Source organism: Caloenas nicobarica, chromosome 2, assembly GCF_036013445.1.
Source record: "Caloenas nicobarica isolate bCalNic1 chromosome 2, bCalNic1.hap1, whole genome shotgun sequence".
NCBI lineage: Eukaryota > Metazoa > Chordata > Aves > Columbiformes > Columbidae > Caloenas > Caloenas nicobarica.
In genome coordinates this window covers 5052974-5069453 of record NC_088246.1, presented here as the reverse complement: position 1 = coordinate 5069453, position 16480 = coordinate 5052974, and the positions used below count along the sequence as shown (strand labels likewise).

General features: G+C 41.4%; 1 protein-coding gene across 4 annotated transcripts in view; it reads right to left on the bottom strand.

Moving 5' to 3' along the window:
* CRHR2 (corticotropin releasing hormone receptor 2) overlaps positions 1-16480 on the bottom strand; it is a 157594-nt gene that overhangs the window by 58375 nt on the left and 82739 nt on the right. For all 4 annotated transcript variants that reach the window (XM_065628081.1, XM_065628082.1, XM_065628079.1 and 1 more), the window contains exon 5: positions 10432-10538. In XM_065628081.1, coding sequence (XP_065484153.1) covers positions 10432-10538 — 107 coding nt within the window. The remainder of the gene's footprint in view (positions 1-10431; positions 10539-16480) is intronic.

The following is a 16480-nucleotide window of genomic DNA, read 5'->3' as shown; positions in this document are numbered from 1 at the left end:
GAATAAGAAAAGAGATTGCAGCAATTCAGTCAGAATAGACTTAAAGATTGAGGCCACAACATGAAGACATAAGAACTTCCATGTTCAGTCAGACCAATGAGCCATGTAGGCTGTGACCTTGTCCCCAGTGATGATCAGTAAAAGACAGTATGGGAAACAGGGGAGATAGGTTGTCAGTTGTCCCTTGTTCCTATCTCCTTGCTTCTGGCAGTCAGAGGTTTTAAGATATTCCTGATTCAGAGATCACATTTTATCACATTAAATCACCCTGTTGGTGACCTCAGCTCCTCACAGGAGTCACCGAATTCCTTTTGTGGTTTATGCTCATTGGGGTCACGCCATGGCTTATACTACTAACATGCTGGACTGAAGAGCTCATAATATGTTATTCGCGGTAAAAATAGGTTTGTCTGTGTTGGTTCCTATTCTCCACTTGCCTTTCCCCTCCCAAGGGGTGGATAAGGAGGCATTTCCTCGCAACTACATTCCCTCCTGTCCTGTGGGAATTGCAGGGAGGAGTGATAGAAAGAGCCTGGAGTGGACAGCAGGAAACCGCTGGTCCCATGGGCTGCAGGAGCAAGCTGGGAGGAGTGGTTGGTGCTATGTCTCCAACATGTTCTCCTGAACTAGCACAGTTCCCACAGCAATTTCACTTCTGCCTGTGCCTGGCAGCAGCTTTGGGGCCTGAAATATCCCCTTGAAATACAGCAAGTGGTGTCAGACAGGCACAAGCAAGTAGTGCGTGTTACACTGAGTGAAGGAGCAGAAGGAAAAGGATTTCCTTGAAAAGAGGAGAAAATAAGAACTTGTAGTTTCTGACTTGAAGGGAAAAAATGTACTAAATTATGAAGTACTTTGTTTGATATCTACAGGAATTTGGGGACAATGATACAGGAAAATTTGTGTGTTCCAGTGAGTCATGAGTCCCAGAGTGTCTCTGGTTGTGCTGGCCAAAACCAGACAAGATGATTTGGGAGCACGTACCTCCTGCTCACCATACACACAGGGAGCCCTGTAAAAGCATCAGCTGCAGCTCTGCAGCTAGACACACAGAAGTAATTAAGGTGAAAGCAAACATACTTCTCTGGCCTTCCGAATTAATAAATCAAAAGCCAGGTGTATGGTGGGAAATTACACATAATGACCTCTTTATTTGATTTAAGAACATGCTGTGTTTCAAGCCCAAATGCCATTCCTTGACTCAATATCTTATCACTGGCATCCTGAACTGCTTGACGTGTGTTGTAACTGAGCTTCCATGTCAGGAACAATAGCAGCAAATGAAAAAAAATAGCAAAATTGTCCAGCAGTTGACTGCAGCCTGTGCCAGAGGTGGGCAGAAAGAGTTTCGGATTGTTGATAGAGAAAGCACACTTTGCTAATTATTGCCCTCAAATGACCTTAATTGTATGGTTGGATATAGAAAGCAGAGAGTTAGAAAATCCATTCTTTTGACTTGGGAAATGCTGAGATCTGAAAAGGCAGAAAATCTGATCAAGTCTTTCTGTTACTTTCACTGACTCAGAAATGTAGATCTGTAAGAGTTTAAAAAATAGCACTGGTAAAACTCAAAGTAGCCTTTCTGTTGATTCATGAGTATTTTTTTGTTTTGCTTTGTTTTGTTTTATTTGGTTTGTTGTTTTTTTTTCCTCTATCCATACAGTGATATTTTTCCTCTGGGATATGCAGAGCTACTATTTTCTGATTCAAAGCATAACACAATCAATTAGCATTAGCAATCATAATAATATGCCAGCATGGCTGAAAGCAAGCTGAATTACTTGAATCATCTGCATGGAAATATTAATAATTGCAAATGATAGCTTTAATAAAGAAGCATGGAAATCTTCTATTAATTCATGTAGTATTCTATTAATACTGAAGTTCAGTTAAGACTACTGTCCCAAAGTCTGTCTGAAAACAGTTGGCAGCAGAAATCTGAGAGCACTTTGCTGTAGTCCTTCCCATTCCATCGCTGTTGAACCAGCAGGAAGGAGAATCATGGACAATACTTAAAAAAGTATATTTTCCCCTGTAGTATTTTCTAGGGCAGGCAAAGCTCATGGACAAGCCATAAATGGCATGGAGTGGGAAAAATACCTAACAATGAGTTATTTCCCAGGCTCTGTGTCTGTCATGGCCTGTTTGCTTTCATCCACACAGAGGACTCCCCTGAGGTCCTCATGGTTTCCTCTGAGTGCTCGTGTTCAGTCTCTACATATATTCTGGTACTAATGCTTACAGATGGGAAAAGCAGCTGGAGAGGTTGGCAGGGAAAATGAGGTCCATGGTGGCAGTTGCCTGGGGGAATATAGATATTCCCACAGGAAATGCAAGGGGAAGAAAAAAAGCCTGGAAGAGAATAACAGCTTTATTATAAGGACAGAGGTGAAATGCTTAGGTGAAGAGGAGAAGCAGCAACAGTGTTTAGGATGTGCATAGACCCTAAAAATAAACCCATTGTGGAACCATCTGCGCTCCACTAAGCCTTTTCCAAAACTTCTTTCTCCTGCCTTCAAGCCAATTTTTAATCACGGGACGCAAAGCATTCAGACTTAAAGCACTGATGTTCCTACGGTTAGAAGGATGCAACCAACACAGTGCAGAACAGGACCGCAGGTAGGACAGCCCCAGGGCAGGACCAGACCAACTGTGTTCACTGTCAATATTTGTGCCCAGCATTGTCTGGCTGCATAGCATGGTGTGTCAAAAATGGCCCTCTGCAAACTACCCATGGACGGTATGGATAACTACAGGACACTGCATCAGCCTGTGCTTTGTTCCTAGTCAGTGTACAAAGAGAAACAGAATCACAGACTGGTTGGGGTGGGAGGGGACCTTTGGCAATCATCTAGTCCGATCAAAGCAGGGTCACCAGAGCAGATCGCACAGGATCGTGTCCAGGTGGGTTTGAATGTCTCCAGAGAAGGAGACTCCACAACCTCTCTGGGCAGCCTGGTCCAGGCTCTGGCACCTCAAAGGAAAGAAGTTTCTCCTCATATTCAGATGGAACCTCCTGTGTTTCAGTCTGTGCCCGTTGACCCTTATCCTGTCATTGGGCACCACTGAACAGAGTCTGGTCCATCCCCTTGAGATATTTATCAGCATTTATAAGATCCCCTCTCAGCTTCTCTTCTCCAGGCTGAACAGCCCCAGCTCTCTCTGTCTTTCCTCATAAGAAAGATGCTCCAGACCCCTCATCATCTCTGTAGCTCTGTGCTGGACTCCCTCCAGTAATTCCTTGTCCTTCTTAAACTGTGGAGCCCAGAACTGGACAGACACAGTGCTCCAAATATAGTCCCTGAGAACTGCAAGGTTACATACGGGCTAATTGAAATCCAGTCAGGGGATACTCTCATCTAAGAATATGGCTCCAATCTTGACTATGCAATCAGCTCTTTCAGTGGAGGAAATCTCTCACTTATTTTCAGAGGAATGACAAAGTTCGATGCAGATGGCCTCATTTAGTACAGCACATGCTTGTGGTTTAGCTGGTTGAAACAGATTTAGGGGTCTGCTCTAATTTGCTTTGCTAAATGGAGGTGGGATGTCAGTAATTTTTGAAACAAACAGGAAACAGGCCTGTAAAGTGTCTTTTTAGCAGAAGCTATCTTGCAGCTCAGGTTTTAGTACCCCATAACAAACTACTTTTAGAGTAGCAGGGGCATAATACGTGACTACAGCTCTCTGGGATTTATCTAAGTCATTGTCCTGTTCACACAGGCTATACTTATTACTCCAGACCATGAAAGGGGGAATGTTTTCTGTTAGAAGTGACCATTCTAGCTGGATTGCACAAATTCAAGTGAAGATTTCAGAAGCCAAACACTGAGAGTTGATAGCAGTTGATCTGGCTTAGAGCTGCTCTTTGTGCGCAACATGTCCTCATGCAAAAACCTCTGGTAGGATTGTTAAAAAAAAAAAATAAAAAAAAATTAAATGGCCTGCTAGGGAATTGAGGGTATATGTTTTTTTGTTGCTTTTAATATAATTATATAGTTAGCAATGTTTATTAAATTATCTACCTTTGCAGATACTGTGTGAATAAACTAACGAGGAAAGTCTGAGGCACTGATGCTGCTGACCACGCTCTCCTTGGCCTCATTTCCACCAAAACATGGTACGAAATATTTCATTAATTTTGAGTATTTGGCCAGGAATTCAGGAAAGACCACATAGGATCATTCATAGCCCACTCCTTCCAAATATTAATTCCTGTGCTTGTTCTAAATTCATTAGCCTCATGGTGCTCACTGCATGTGTGGAAATATTTCTGACGGTTCAATCCGGGTACCTCCCTAAGGAAGCTGCTGCTTCCATAGCACACACAGGGAGTCCACCCGGCAGCAGGAGTGTACGTGCCCCATTTTGAGGTGACACAAATCAGGGATTTTCAACCTCTCTCGTGTTTTACTTGACAGAATAATTTGAAGCAGCAGCATTCATCTTTTAGATTAGACAGAAGAGAAGGTGGTTAGGTGCTGGACAACTACAGCGGAGTTAGCAATGGATGGAGACATCCAGGTCCTTGGATGAAAACACAAACTGAACCATTTAGTACTTGAACACCTGCAGGTGCATTTATAGTGGGTGACTCTAAACATCTAGGCTTGCAAATATCTTCTTTAATTCTCCTTCCCAGAGGTGAATCAGGACTTGTTATTTTTTGAAGTAAATTGCACTCCTGAGCATGATTCATATCTAAGCTGTAAAGACTAACCTTTACTTTCTTCCTTCATCTGAAGCCTTGGAAAAGTCACAAGGCTTGCTCCACTGTTCCCAAAATGATTCCAACATCATCAAAAGGAGAACAGAGCACAGACAAGTTTTAGCAAGTCGGTCAACAAAGATCTAATCTTGTTATTTTACCAGATTTTAATCAAGTTAGTGTCCATCTCCAAAAACACTGTCTCATTGCTAGAATCTTGGCAATGACAGAAATATGTCACTAGGAACATATTTCCAGCACAGGACAGGAAGTGGCCACCTGATCCTCCAAACTCCAGGTGGAGAAGTCGTTGAGTAAGAGTCCTTCCTGAAACTTTGGTTTATAACTCCAAGTTAAATTTTTCCTCCCTTCCATTGCTCCTGGAACCCTTCTGCTCTGTAGGTTGGAAATCATCCTCTAATATCCACTCACAAGTCTATCTATAGAGTGTCTATACCCATTTCTTCTTGCACTGACATTGTCCTTGACTGTAAGTGGCTCTTCAGTTTCTAATGTTTATCCACCAATGATGTATTTACAGGCAGTAATAATACTTCTTGCCAGCCTTTGTATTGCTAGGCTACAATACCACTGTTGCAGAGGCATCTTATGAAACCTTCCACATTTTAAGAATATAGCTCTCTGGTCATACTTTTAATTACTGGTATTATTCTAGGACTTCATGAGGGCTCTGCTCTCCTCTGTGGTTTTTGTGCTAGGTAGGCTCTATACAAAGAGTTTGAAAAACAAGTGATACAGATATGAGATGAGAAGGTGGGTGAGTAAAGGCGGTGGGATGCAAAGACACTGGCTTAAGGTTAGTCAATAGGAAATCTGTTTCTGTTCTTTACCTGAGTTTGTGAGACAAGACACTTCAGATAGTTTCAAGCAGTACATGTACTTCAGATGTTTTGTATTCCAAGATGACCATCTCATTGCATGTGTGCTTATTTACACAGCTCCGTTGTTTTCATTCCTGCCTTGCTTTGAGAACTTTGTCATGGACTGTTACAAGGTGGGACAGTGCTGTCTCCAAGCCAACGGCCACTACATCCACTGAGCACATGCTCTGCAATGACTGGTATTTATGATGAAGTTTAAAAAATGCCATGTGCCTGAAACTTTATTTAAAGTTCTGCTGTTCTAAGCGGCAGATGGAAAAGACTTAAAAAGGCCAGGTAGAAAGCTGGGAGATGAAGGGGAAAATGGAATAGTAACGTGAACCCATGAATTCATTTAGTTGATGCCCTGTTCTGGGACTTGCTCTTTTTCTCCTTGCTCCACAAGAGAAAGGTGTGTATGTGAGGGGCGTGCCTTAGATCCGGAGTCTACTCTGCACTAATCACATCAGATACCACTTTACTTTTAAGTGTAAACCAGTACTAATTGTGCAGATCACCCATCCACTTCATATACCCTCAGTCTCTGGCTCTGATAGGTGTCAGATAACCCTGCTTTATGAAACCTCCTCTGTATGGATGCTCTACATTTCTTTTGATGGGTTTGTACAAATCATTTAATCAAACTCTTCCATTCTTACTAACAGAAGCATGCAGCAGCAGTCTCATCAACTGCACGCCAGACTGAAGATCAAGAGGCAGTTTAAAGGAGCTTGGAACAGGGGAGGATGAAGCAATGTAGCTCTTCCTCACCTAAACCCTTGGAGAGGGTTAAGGGAAAAAAGAAAAAAAAAAAAGAAAAAAGAAAAAAAAGGTGACCATGTTGTTTCAAGGAAAAAAATGTTTCAGCCTTTTGGGAGAAAAAATATGTGAGATTTAGGATATCTGGCTGTAATCATGAGAAAGAAAGGGGGCACTGCCTCAGACCTATAAGAAAAAAAAATCAGATATTTTAAAGGGGAAATAGAAAGAATTATCTTTATGGGCAACAGGGAAGCAAAGTTTCCCTCAAATCATCAGTTTGCTTTCATTACCACCATACGGTGACAAAAGATGTTATTTCAGTGTTTGTGGGTTTGGCTTTTTTTAGAGCTGCCTTTATCCAGCAACCTGTGCAGAAGGATATGTCCTTTGTAATCTCCAGCCTGTCTTCCTTTCAGCACCATCCTTCTTTATTGGATTCAAAACTCAGCAGGGACGTCGACATTTCCCAGAACAAATACTTGTCTTCCCGTACTTCTTCTTTGGTCACTACTGCACAAATAAAACATCTTCTGATGGAACTCAGTCAGATCACTGCTGGCCATTGCCAGCACATTTTTTAATAACAAGTCAGGAGTTTTACAAGGGACTCTTATTCCACCTCAGAGGCTGGTATAACAGCACACTAATAAGGAAAAAAACAAGACAAAACAATTTTGGTTTCTGCAACAGTAAAGGAAAAGTGTTACTCAAAAGAACAAAATAAGTGTTTTAATCCTTTTGCCTGTTATTTTTTTTTCTTCAGCTTGATTGGTATTACTGGTACCAGGATTCCTCCTATGGAAAATTTCTGCTTTACTAGAGTGAGAATGTGATTATGTGGGATGATGAGAGCCGTGTCAGCAGGAGCTGCCTGTGTGCACCTGAAGGACCGATCAAACTTTTACTATTAATGATAACATACAGACTATGAGATTCACAGCAGTGCAGATACATTTAACAATGCCCTGTGAAGTGCCCTGAGCAAATCTCTCCAGATCTTGAGTTGGAGGTCAATGCAGCTCTACAGGACATTTGGTTCATTTACAAATGCTTGATTTTTTCTTCTCAGCATATTCTGTTTGTTTGTCTGGGGTTTGTTTGTTTGTTTGTTTGTTTTTTATTAAGATCACCTACATTTGGACCTTGAGGAACCATCCTTGACTTAGATCTTTAGGAACGATGTCAATGACTCATTTCCATTCAATCAGCATGTCAACAAAAATCAAGTCCTCTCCCATAAGTTGGGCTTCACTTCTTAATATTTGGGTGCTAAATGAAATGTTTACTGGCTTATTTTTCATTGCGCAGCCAACAAAGAATGACAGAACTGAAGAAAGTAAGGCTGGAATAGGTCTTTGCAGTCAAAGGGGGTTCCTGGCTGAGTTCTCCTCCCATCTCAGTTGTGTTGGGGTCTCTCCTGGCAGCACAAACACAGATGACAGATGATTTCATTACTTGCTGCTACACCTGAGGTTTCCAATCCTCATAATTTCTTTTGATGTATAGTTGCCTACAGTTTAGGACAGTAGAACGTTTCTACTGGTGTGGAGGGTGGGTTGTGAATGGAGGACAGAGGGTTGCATAGGGAACTGAGGAAGACAGAAACTGGGGTCAAGATGGCATAGGATAGATTTGGAAGAACAGGGACTAGATCCAGTTCTTTCCCCTTCCCACTTCAGCACAACTGAGGACTAAGCTTCCCATCAATGCACCAGCTACGTGGGCTGGGGTAACAGTAATGGTGAAGCTCGTTTCCAAAACCAAAACACCCATCTCACTAGTTGATCACCAAAGCAACACTCTTTGCCATGTCAACTAGATATTTAACCTGGTCTTAAAAACTCCAGTGTGGAGACCCCAAACCCTTCCTAGCAGTTACGTTCCAATACAGCAGCTGTGCTCCAGTCCCTTCAGACAGAACTGCCTTTGAGACTCCAGCTGCACTGACAGAACAAAGGAAAATCAAGCAAGTGATGTGTGAGAAGCAGAAAAATATGGAGCAGATGTAGAACTTGAGCCTTCCTGGATGTCTCCTCTGGCTTCAACCTCAGCAGACACTCAAAGATTGAGGTAAATGGATGGAGTGGGGCAGGAATAAGGAACCAATAGATTTCTACTTTGGGCCAAGATGTGGGACAATCAGATCTAGCCTTCAGGTTCTTTTGTTTTTTTATCCAGGCATTACCTGAATTTTCTTGTTTTACCCAATTAGCAGGTGCCTTCTTCCATCCAAATTGCAAGAGGAAAAAGAGACCCAAATAAGAGGACTGAATTATCAAAACTGATTTGCTCTTGGGACACTTTGAAGAGGTGTGATGAAGATGTGCAAAACCTAGAATTTGGGTAGGGGAAATCTGTAATGCAACATGACTCTGGACTGCCTTCACAAAAGCATCTTTAGAACTTTTGAAAACAAGAGTAACTCTACAGGCACTGAGGTAGTTCATGCTGGTTAATGCTTGCTGGACACTAGATTTTTTTTGCTTGATACAGTGGGAATTTAAAAAGATGGACTACCTTAATTCACAACGTATACTGGGAAGTACTTAATTGCTGCAGTCACTTTAATGCTGAAGATGATTACAAAATATAAAACTTAAAGTCAAAGTTTAAATACCTGAAGAATAATTTAAAAGAGATCAACTAGGCCGCTTGTATGTTAGAAGCTGGATACATTTATACCATATTGTCTAACTGTTTATGCATTATTTACTCAAGCATTTATAAAAGATTCAGCATAAAAGCAGGTAATATAGTTACAATGAAAAATTTGCATTCTTTATTCAGTATAGATTAATTCAGATCTCCAAGCACTATGGGAATTAACATCACATGGACAGTAAAAAGGATAAAATGGAAGTTTAAACTGATGCACCATAAATATTCCTGTTGAATGTTTTAAGCTTTTTTTCCTTCCCGTTAGCAGAGATTATTCTGTTTGTAGGTGCTGGGTTGACAAGAAGACTCCTGTTGTTAATAAGAAAGACCCTCTTGATATAAATGCTCAAGAGGAAGACTTAGCATAAGACTTTGTAGGGATGCTCCACTCTAGGACAGCAGTAGTTCTTTCACTTAGGTCACTGTCTATCATCATGTTGTAATCCTGGGGGAGGTTCCTCCACCTGTTTCTCCTCTGCTACCAGTATAAGATTTTTCTTAAGGGTTATCATTGCATAGCACTTAGTGCTCTTATTTCTAAGTTCAGGTGGAATGCGCCTAGACAATACAGCACAAATAGTACAGAAGTACCAGTCAGGTAATCCAACAAATAATACAGAAATATCCAACCGGGCGACTCTTATTAAAATATATTCCTGTGACTCAGGATGAATACATACAATAATTATGATGACTGATACACATCTATCTGTTACTTCCCACTAAGTTTCCTTCTCTCCTGTCTTTTCTCCCTGTAGCCCTAACTCTTCTTCACAGACTTTCTTCCACTGACATGTCCATTTGACCCGACAAACTCCCTTCTGTACTTCTGAACCAGGGAAATGTTTCAATACAGTTTCATTGATTTGTATTCATGATTTCGTGAACACTGGTGGGGAAAAAGCTACTCAAGAGATGTTTCTCTTGTTATTTAAGAAGACTTCTAAGTTCTTTAACAGAAGGAGAATTGAAATTAACCCAAAGAAAAATTGAAATATTTCATTCTATCTCCTTTGGTCTAGATCTGGGCATTATCTGTCAGGGAATGTAAAATGCCTTAGGTTATCAAGTGCTGCCTTATAAAAAAAGAAAATCTGCCCCCAAAACTTGCAACATGACACACTTAAATCCCGGTTTCCCTTTATGAAGCACTCTGTGCTCACTGAATTTTTTGCTGCATCAATAAATCACGCACAGTTCTCTTCCTGCATATAAAAAGGCTTTCGATCCTATGCACAGCAGCCGCTATTACAACTCACCCAATACATCAGTCAAAGAAACCATGTACATGCTTGGGAATGTAAAAGCCACAACCATTTTTCAGCACCATACACAACCTGGACAGTGTAATTAGGAGGCCTGAGTAAGCTGGTAAGTGTTGTACATCCAACCAAGTTCTAAGCATGCAAACAGATTACTCACCTCAAGCACAAGAAAAGCATAAAGGCAACTATAAGGGCCCCTACTGATATACAGTGCCCCAGGTAGTTTATGATGAGAGCAGTCTTGTAATGGAGTGCGTACTTCCTCTGGAGGTAAAGAGATAACATGATTAAATCAGCATGACTCTCTAAGCACTGACATTATGGAACAGTAAATCAGTTTAGGAAACAGTAATTACTTTTCTCAACTTTAAAATGATATCATAGCCACAGAGCTGATGCCTATGTATAAGCCAAACATGCTGCCCAGGCACAGGAGTACAGGCTTGGTTTAATTTCAGTTTGGGATTGATTTGTCCACAGTTTGTTACAAATGTCAGCAAAAAAGTTATTTTTTCTCCCTTTTTATTTTTTTTCCCCTGCAATTTCCTCAGGACTTTTTTTATTATTATTATTACGCTATTTTAAAACTTTGTTGTTTTAGGCTGACAAAGCTACCAAAGACACATTATTTTACAGTTTTAAAAGTTATAAAACATTATTGTGTAAGGAAACTGCATGGTCTGAAAGAGCTAAGTTATGCCACTTTCCAACTCAAACGGTTTGGTTTTCACACAAAAATGAATCAGTTGTCAGTAAGAATAAAAAATAAGCCCTTTCCACAGAGTGAGATTTTTCTCTGAGGCACATTCCTTGCGAGCTATGATCCTTATCTTTCAAATTGAGGGCAGAACCAATGCAGACTGAAAGAGGTGGAATCTGGTGGCATCCTTTTGCTTTTGAGAGAGCCTGACAAACCACAAAACCTGTTGTTTTTAGCAGCAACCCAAGTATGTGGCGACACTTAATGTATCAGTGTCTATTTCCCGGGATGCTGAGGAGATTATTGGTAGGTTCTTGACCCAGCAAACAAAAAAAATAAGTACAAAAGTGCTCCCACCTAAATCAGTGAATTTAGTGATGTGACCAAAATTTTACCTTGACGTAACTGGAACTTTCTTTATTGGTGGGCTACTGCTGGCTTCAAAAAAATAGAAATTTCTCCTCTCTTAACCTGATGGATAGGAACTGGTAGAAAAACACTATTCAGATAAATACTGAAGCTGGTTAAAAGCTGAAAGGTGTTTGCTACTAAAAGAATAAATACCTTAAAAGACCCATTATTTATTAGTTTTAGCATTTGTTTCTTCTCAGGTTAAGCAGATCTTTCCCAACTTTGGGATGTTGTCCTCCTTCAGAAGAATGAGACCTCTGAAAACTAACCACCTAAATTTTCTGCCTTGTGATAGAAATATAAAAGTAAAATCCTACCAATGGCACCAGTTTTCTAATTTTGGTTGAATATGCTTTGTTTATTTTTTTTCCCTAACAATTTCCCTAAACATTTTATTATAGCCAAAAGAATTTGTTAGTGAATGAATGTTTGGATGAAACTACAACCAGCAGCTGTAGGGAATCTGTTCCGTTGTTTTTGAAGATAGCATCTCCCAGCGCTCTGCCAGAGAGCGAGCGTGCCCTCCTGGAATAATTTTCATGATGAAATCTGTCTATATCTTCAGCACAGGGAATAATGTGCCGTTTCTGGACAGAACTCAACCATGTAAGGTATTTTTAAGTCTATTATAAAATCTGCTAAAATAAACTTCCCCATACATGGGCCCATTTTCCGAATAGCCTTGAGGAGAAAAAACACAAAACAAAACAAGACACTACAAGATCTGAATTCCACACTGAGTTTTATTTATCCTCAAGTCACAGGGACACCTAAAGGGGAGGAAAACTCACTTGAACTGATGTGCCTACCTGAAATGCAATGTTGTACTGTCCAGCTAGTGCCCTGGCAAACTGCGTAGCTTATTTACTTTCCTACTTAGTTCCCAGAATTATAGAATCATTGAATATCTCAAGTTGGAAGGGACCCATAAGGATCATAAAGTCCAACGCCTTGCTTCTCGCAGGACTCTTTAAAACTAAACCATATGACTAAAAGCGTTGTCCAGAATTGCTGATGTAGTGCTAGAAATCTTCTAGAAGATGACAATGTTTCTCCCAGGCCAAGGATCCTGCTCTTTGAATCTGATCCTTCAGTTCCCTCCTTTGGCTCCTAACATCTATTTCGACTTCACTCAAGTTTTAAGAGGGTATGGTTCAAAACATGAGAAAATTAATGGGAAAAAAAAATAATTAAGCTCTTATTTGACACACTGATGCTGAATGAAAAACAGACACGACTTTTTTTTTTTTTTTCTCTTACTGACACTAACAAGGTTTCCTGAAGGCAAATTCAAATACCATAGAAATAACAACTGCCTCAGTGTCTATGAAAACTAAGCTGACAAGGTGGCAAGATCACTTTCCACCAGCCTACATGCAATCTGCATCTCTGGTAGAATTGGAGAGAACACCTTCAGATATGAAGAACATGTGCCCAGAATCAGTCATGTGTTGGCCAAAGCTCAGTTCGTGTAAAATACTTGCATAACTCTTTTCTGTCTCACCCTCTTGAAAACAGATACATTTAAAATGGGAACAACCTTCTACTGGTACCCAACATTCCTCTGCTTCTAGGAAGATGTTTCACTCCACTATAGTGTAGATTTAAATCCTATTCAGGCTTAGGAGGAGGGTTGTTACATCAGAAAGGCCACAGAAATGAGATGGTTGGACATTTGGTTAGCCTTGCTGTCTGGACCACAGCTGGTCACATCACTGGAGTCCTCTTCCTTGCTGTACCTCATGCATGACAATCACATCACATCACATCAATCACATCAATCCAACAGTGCAGAGTTATCTACCAGCCAGCTCCTCCCAGGTAAACTGAGGAAACACCACCTCATGTCTTTACCTGCACCAGCTTTGGAAATCTAAACCACATTGGGCTCCCTGCAGGCTAATGAAAGATTCTGTCCAGAGGACTTTTTCCTTTGCTCTAGGTGGAATGGAACGGCTAACCTGCCCTTCCTCCTACAACTACATGCTGAGAGAGTTGGGATTGTGCAGCCTGGAGAAGAGAAGGCTCTGGGGAGACCTTGCTGTGGCCTTTCCATACTTAAAAGGGGGCTATGAGAGATGGGGTCAGACTTTTTAGTGGGACCTGTTGTGTTGGGACAAGGGGTGATAGTTTTAAACTAAAGGAGGAGAGATTCAGGCTGGACATGAGGAAGAAATTTTTGACACTGAGGGTGGTGAGAGCCCGGCCCAGGTTGCCCAGAGAGGTGGTGGATGAACCATCCCTGGAGACATCCCAGGCCAGGCTGGACGGGGCTCTGAGCAACCTGAGCTGGTGCAGATGTCCCTGCTCATGGCAGGGGTAGCACTGGGGGAGCTTTGGAGGTCCCTTCCAACCCAAACAATTCTATGATTCTAAACCAAATCAGCTAATGATTTGAACAATCAACCACCTAATGGCAGCACTCTTAGCTCTCTATATGACAAGGATCTTTCTCCACCTAACAGAACTTCTTGACAGGTCCTGACAGTCTTTACAGCACAGATCTTCCTGCAAGGCTCTGCTCTCCCTTCCCCATTCAGTCACTTTAGATTTCTCCCTGTTGCCAGGATGATCTCATCACCAGTCTGGTTTAAAAGCACCATATCTCCTCTCCAAAGACTTCCAGAAGCAACTGGGAAGTATCTTTGTCATCCAAGATGCTTCTGAGTTCACTGCTTTCCTGTTCTGAGCCAGCTGGAAGCTGGGTAGCTGTGGCTAATGTGACCGTGCTCCTAAGCAGGATACACTAACTTAAGCCCAGCATGGTTTTAACTCAGCTACACAGCTTCGAACCACCTCAAAACATTAGTAGAGCCAAATTTATATCCAGCTGTCAAAGGCAACATACACAAGACCAAAGTTCCTAATTTATAGCTCTTTTTTGGAGGCTAAGACATATTTTTTGCTGCCAGCAACTCTTTATTTGTCTTCTAAGATGAGCACAGACTTGTGCCAGATGCAGCAAAGGTCCCTTTGACAACAGGAGCTTGTCGGCTGAGTAGAAGCTTTCCATTTGTCACATATTATGCCATCAAACAGCCAGTATCTAATTGCTGTGCCTGGAGAAGGAGCTAACTGATCATTCCGAAGACGGGATGAAGTCTGATATTAGGACACCAACATTAGTGTATCTACCCAACATCTGAACCGATATCTGAAACCTTTACACACATTTATACAAGCACAGGCATCTCATGTCCCTTCAGGTGTACTCAGGAGACTCTGTGCTTCCTTGTCACTCCTGGTGAGTGACCTCCAGTTATTCCTGCTGAAGGACACAGGTATTCCAGAAGGAATTCCAGGTGCATAGAAACACACTGAGGCATTTTAAACTACACTGCATAACTACATGGAGGCAATTGGATCCCAGCCAAAGTGGGAATCTGGGAGCAAAGCAGTTCCAGAGCACAGTTTTATCAGCTGCTGCCATGGGTTTCGGCCTCACGTAAAGCAATAATGTGCTAATGTAACCCATCAGTGAATGTTTGCTACAGGAGCTTATGCCTTTAAGGATGACCCACAGCTGAAAAAAAACCCTGAAATTTCCTTTGCTACATCACCAACACTCTGGCATAAAGCATGTAGCACTGGATTGAGGGCTGATCTTGAAAACTCCTGTTCCTGTCCCATGTATCAGCCACCGCATTTGAGGTCAAACCATGTAATTCTTTAGCACTCTGGCTGTGAGTGGCCAAGTCTGAAAGTAACATGTTTCGTGCATTAAAAATAAACATGAAACACAGGGGGTACCTCCTGGCCGATGCGTAGTACCTGCTAGGATCAGTCAAGAAATAACAATAGACCCATGTGTGTGCTTGCATCTCACCTTTAATCAAAACGGAGGATTAGGAAAATCCATGGGGATTTTTGTCTTTTTTTTTTTTTTTTTTTTTTTGAGATCACCAAACAACCCAAATATTCATATGTAACACTGAGCATTATGTAGAGATTTCAAAAATATTCACAAATATTAATATTTGTAAAGCTTGCTGCAAATCTTTAAAGATCTAATAAATGAGATTTTAAGCTTTTGCAAACAAGGGTGGGGGAACATCTGCACTTTCATCTGTTTAAGGAACGTGCTAGTTAAGAAGTTTCAAGCTATCACCATAGCTGCAAAGTTTTTCAAAGCAAAAACAAAGGAAATAATCTTGTCCTCTAGTCACAATACTCCTCCAGCCTCTTCAAATAGAATGCCTCTGTATTTGCTTGTGCAGAGATAGCAATTGTTCAGGTCATGCAGACAAACACATAGAGTGTCATTAAAATACAGCAGCATTTTCCAGAGCTGGTACAGCAAACTATCAGTTCAAGTTCTCATGCCAGCTAAAACACACCAAAAATTTCAAGCCTTCACCCAGCTCTGTTCCCCAATCTCTAACTCAGCCCCGACTGCTACGTACAGTCCCTCTTACTCATTTTTAAGAGGGTGGCTTCGCAGAAGTGTAAATCCACTTCATTCAGAGATGGTCTGCTATCATGGTCTGCTGTCCTTCTCAACTTCAGCCACACTTTCCCTTCCCTTGCCTGTGCTGGCCCCAGCACTCCTGCAGTAATGTATTAAGATGGTTAAGAGAATTGATCCATATGAAAACATTCCCAGCAAAAATTAGTTTTTCACTTCAAGTGGGAAAGAAATGTAAGGAGGGGCTGCACCAGAGTGGTCCCAGCTTAGATCAGCTTAAATCGTCATGGGAGCCTCTCCACTGTGCCGGACCACCTTGTTTGTGTATTGGTCCCTCTGGATGGCAGTTATACCTTTGTATATTTTTTCTTCCATTCTAAGAGCCTCCAGCAAATGTGTGAGGGAGTGGGCTACCACCAAATCACCTAGCCAGTGGGCAAGAGTGGGTATTCTTCAGCAGCTGGTGTGTAGTTATTTGTTTTCCGATTCATTTGTCAAAGCCCACATTCAGCAACAACATGGATTTTTCAGGATAGATGCTGAGCTACAGCCAAAGCACATCATGACTGTTCTGGGCACAGCACCAGTTCAGATAGTTCCCACATACTAAATCCAGATTAACTCTGCAAGTAGCCCTCAGCAGGTGAGACTTTGACTTCTTCTCTGTTTGTAACCAGCATGGCACAACTC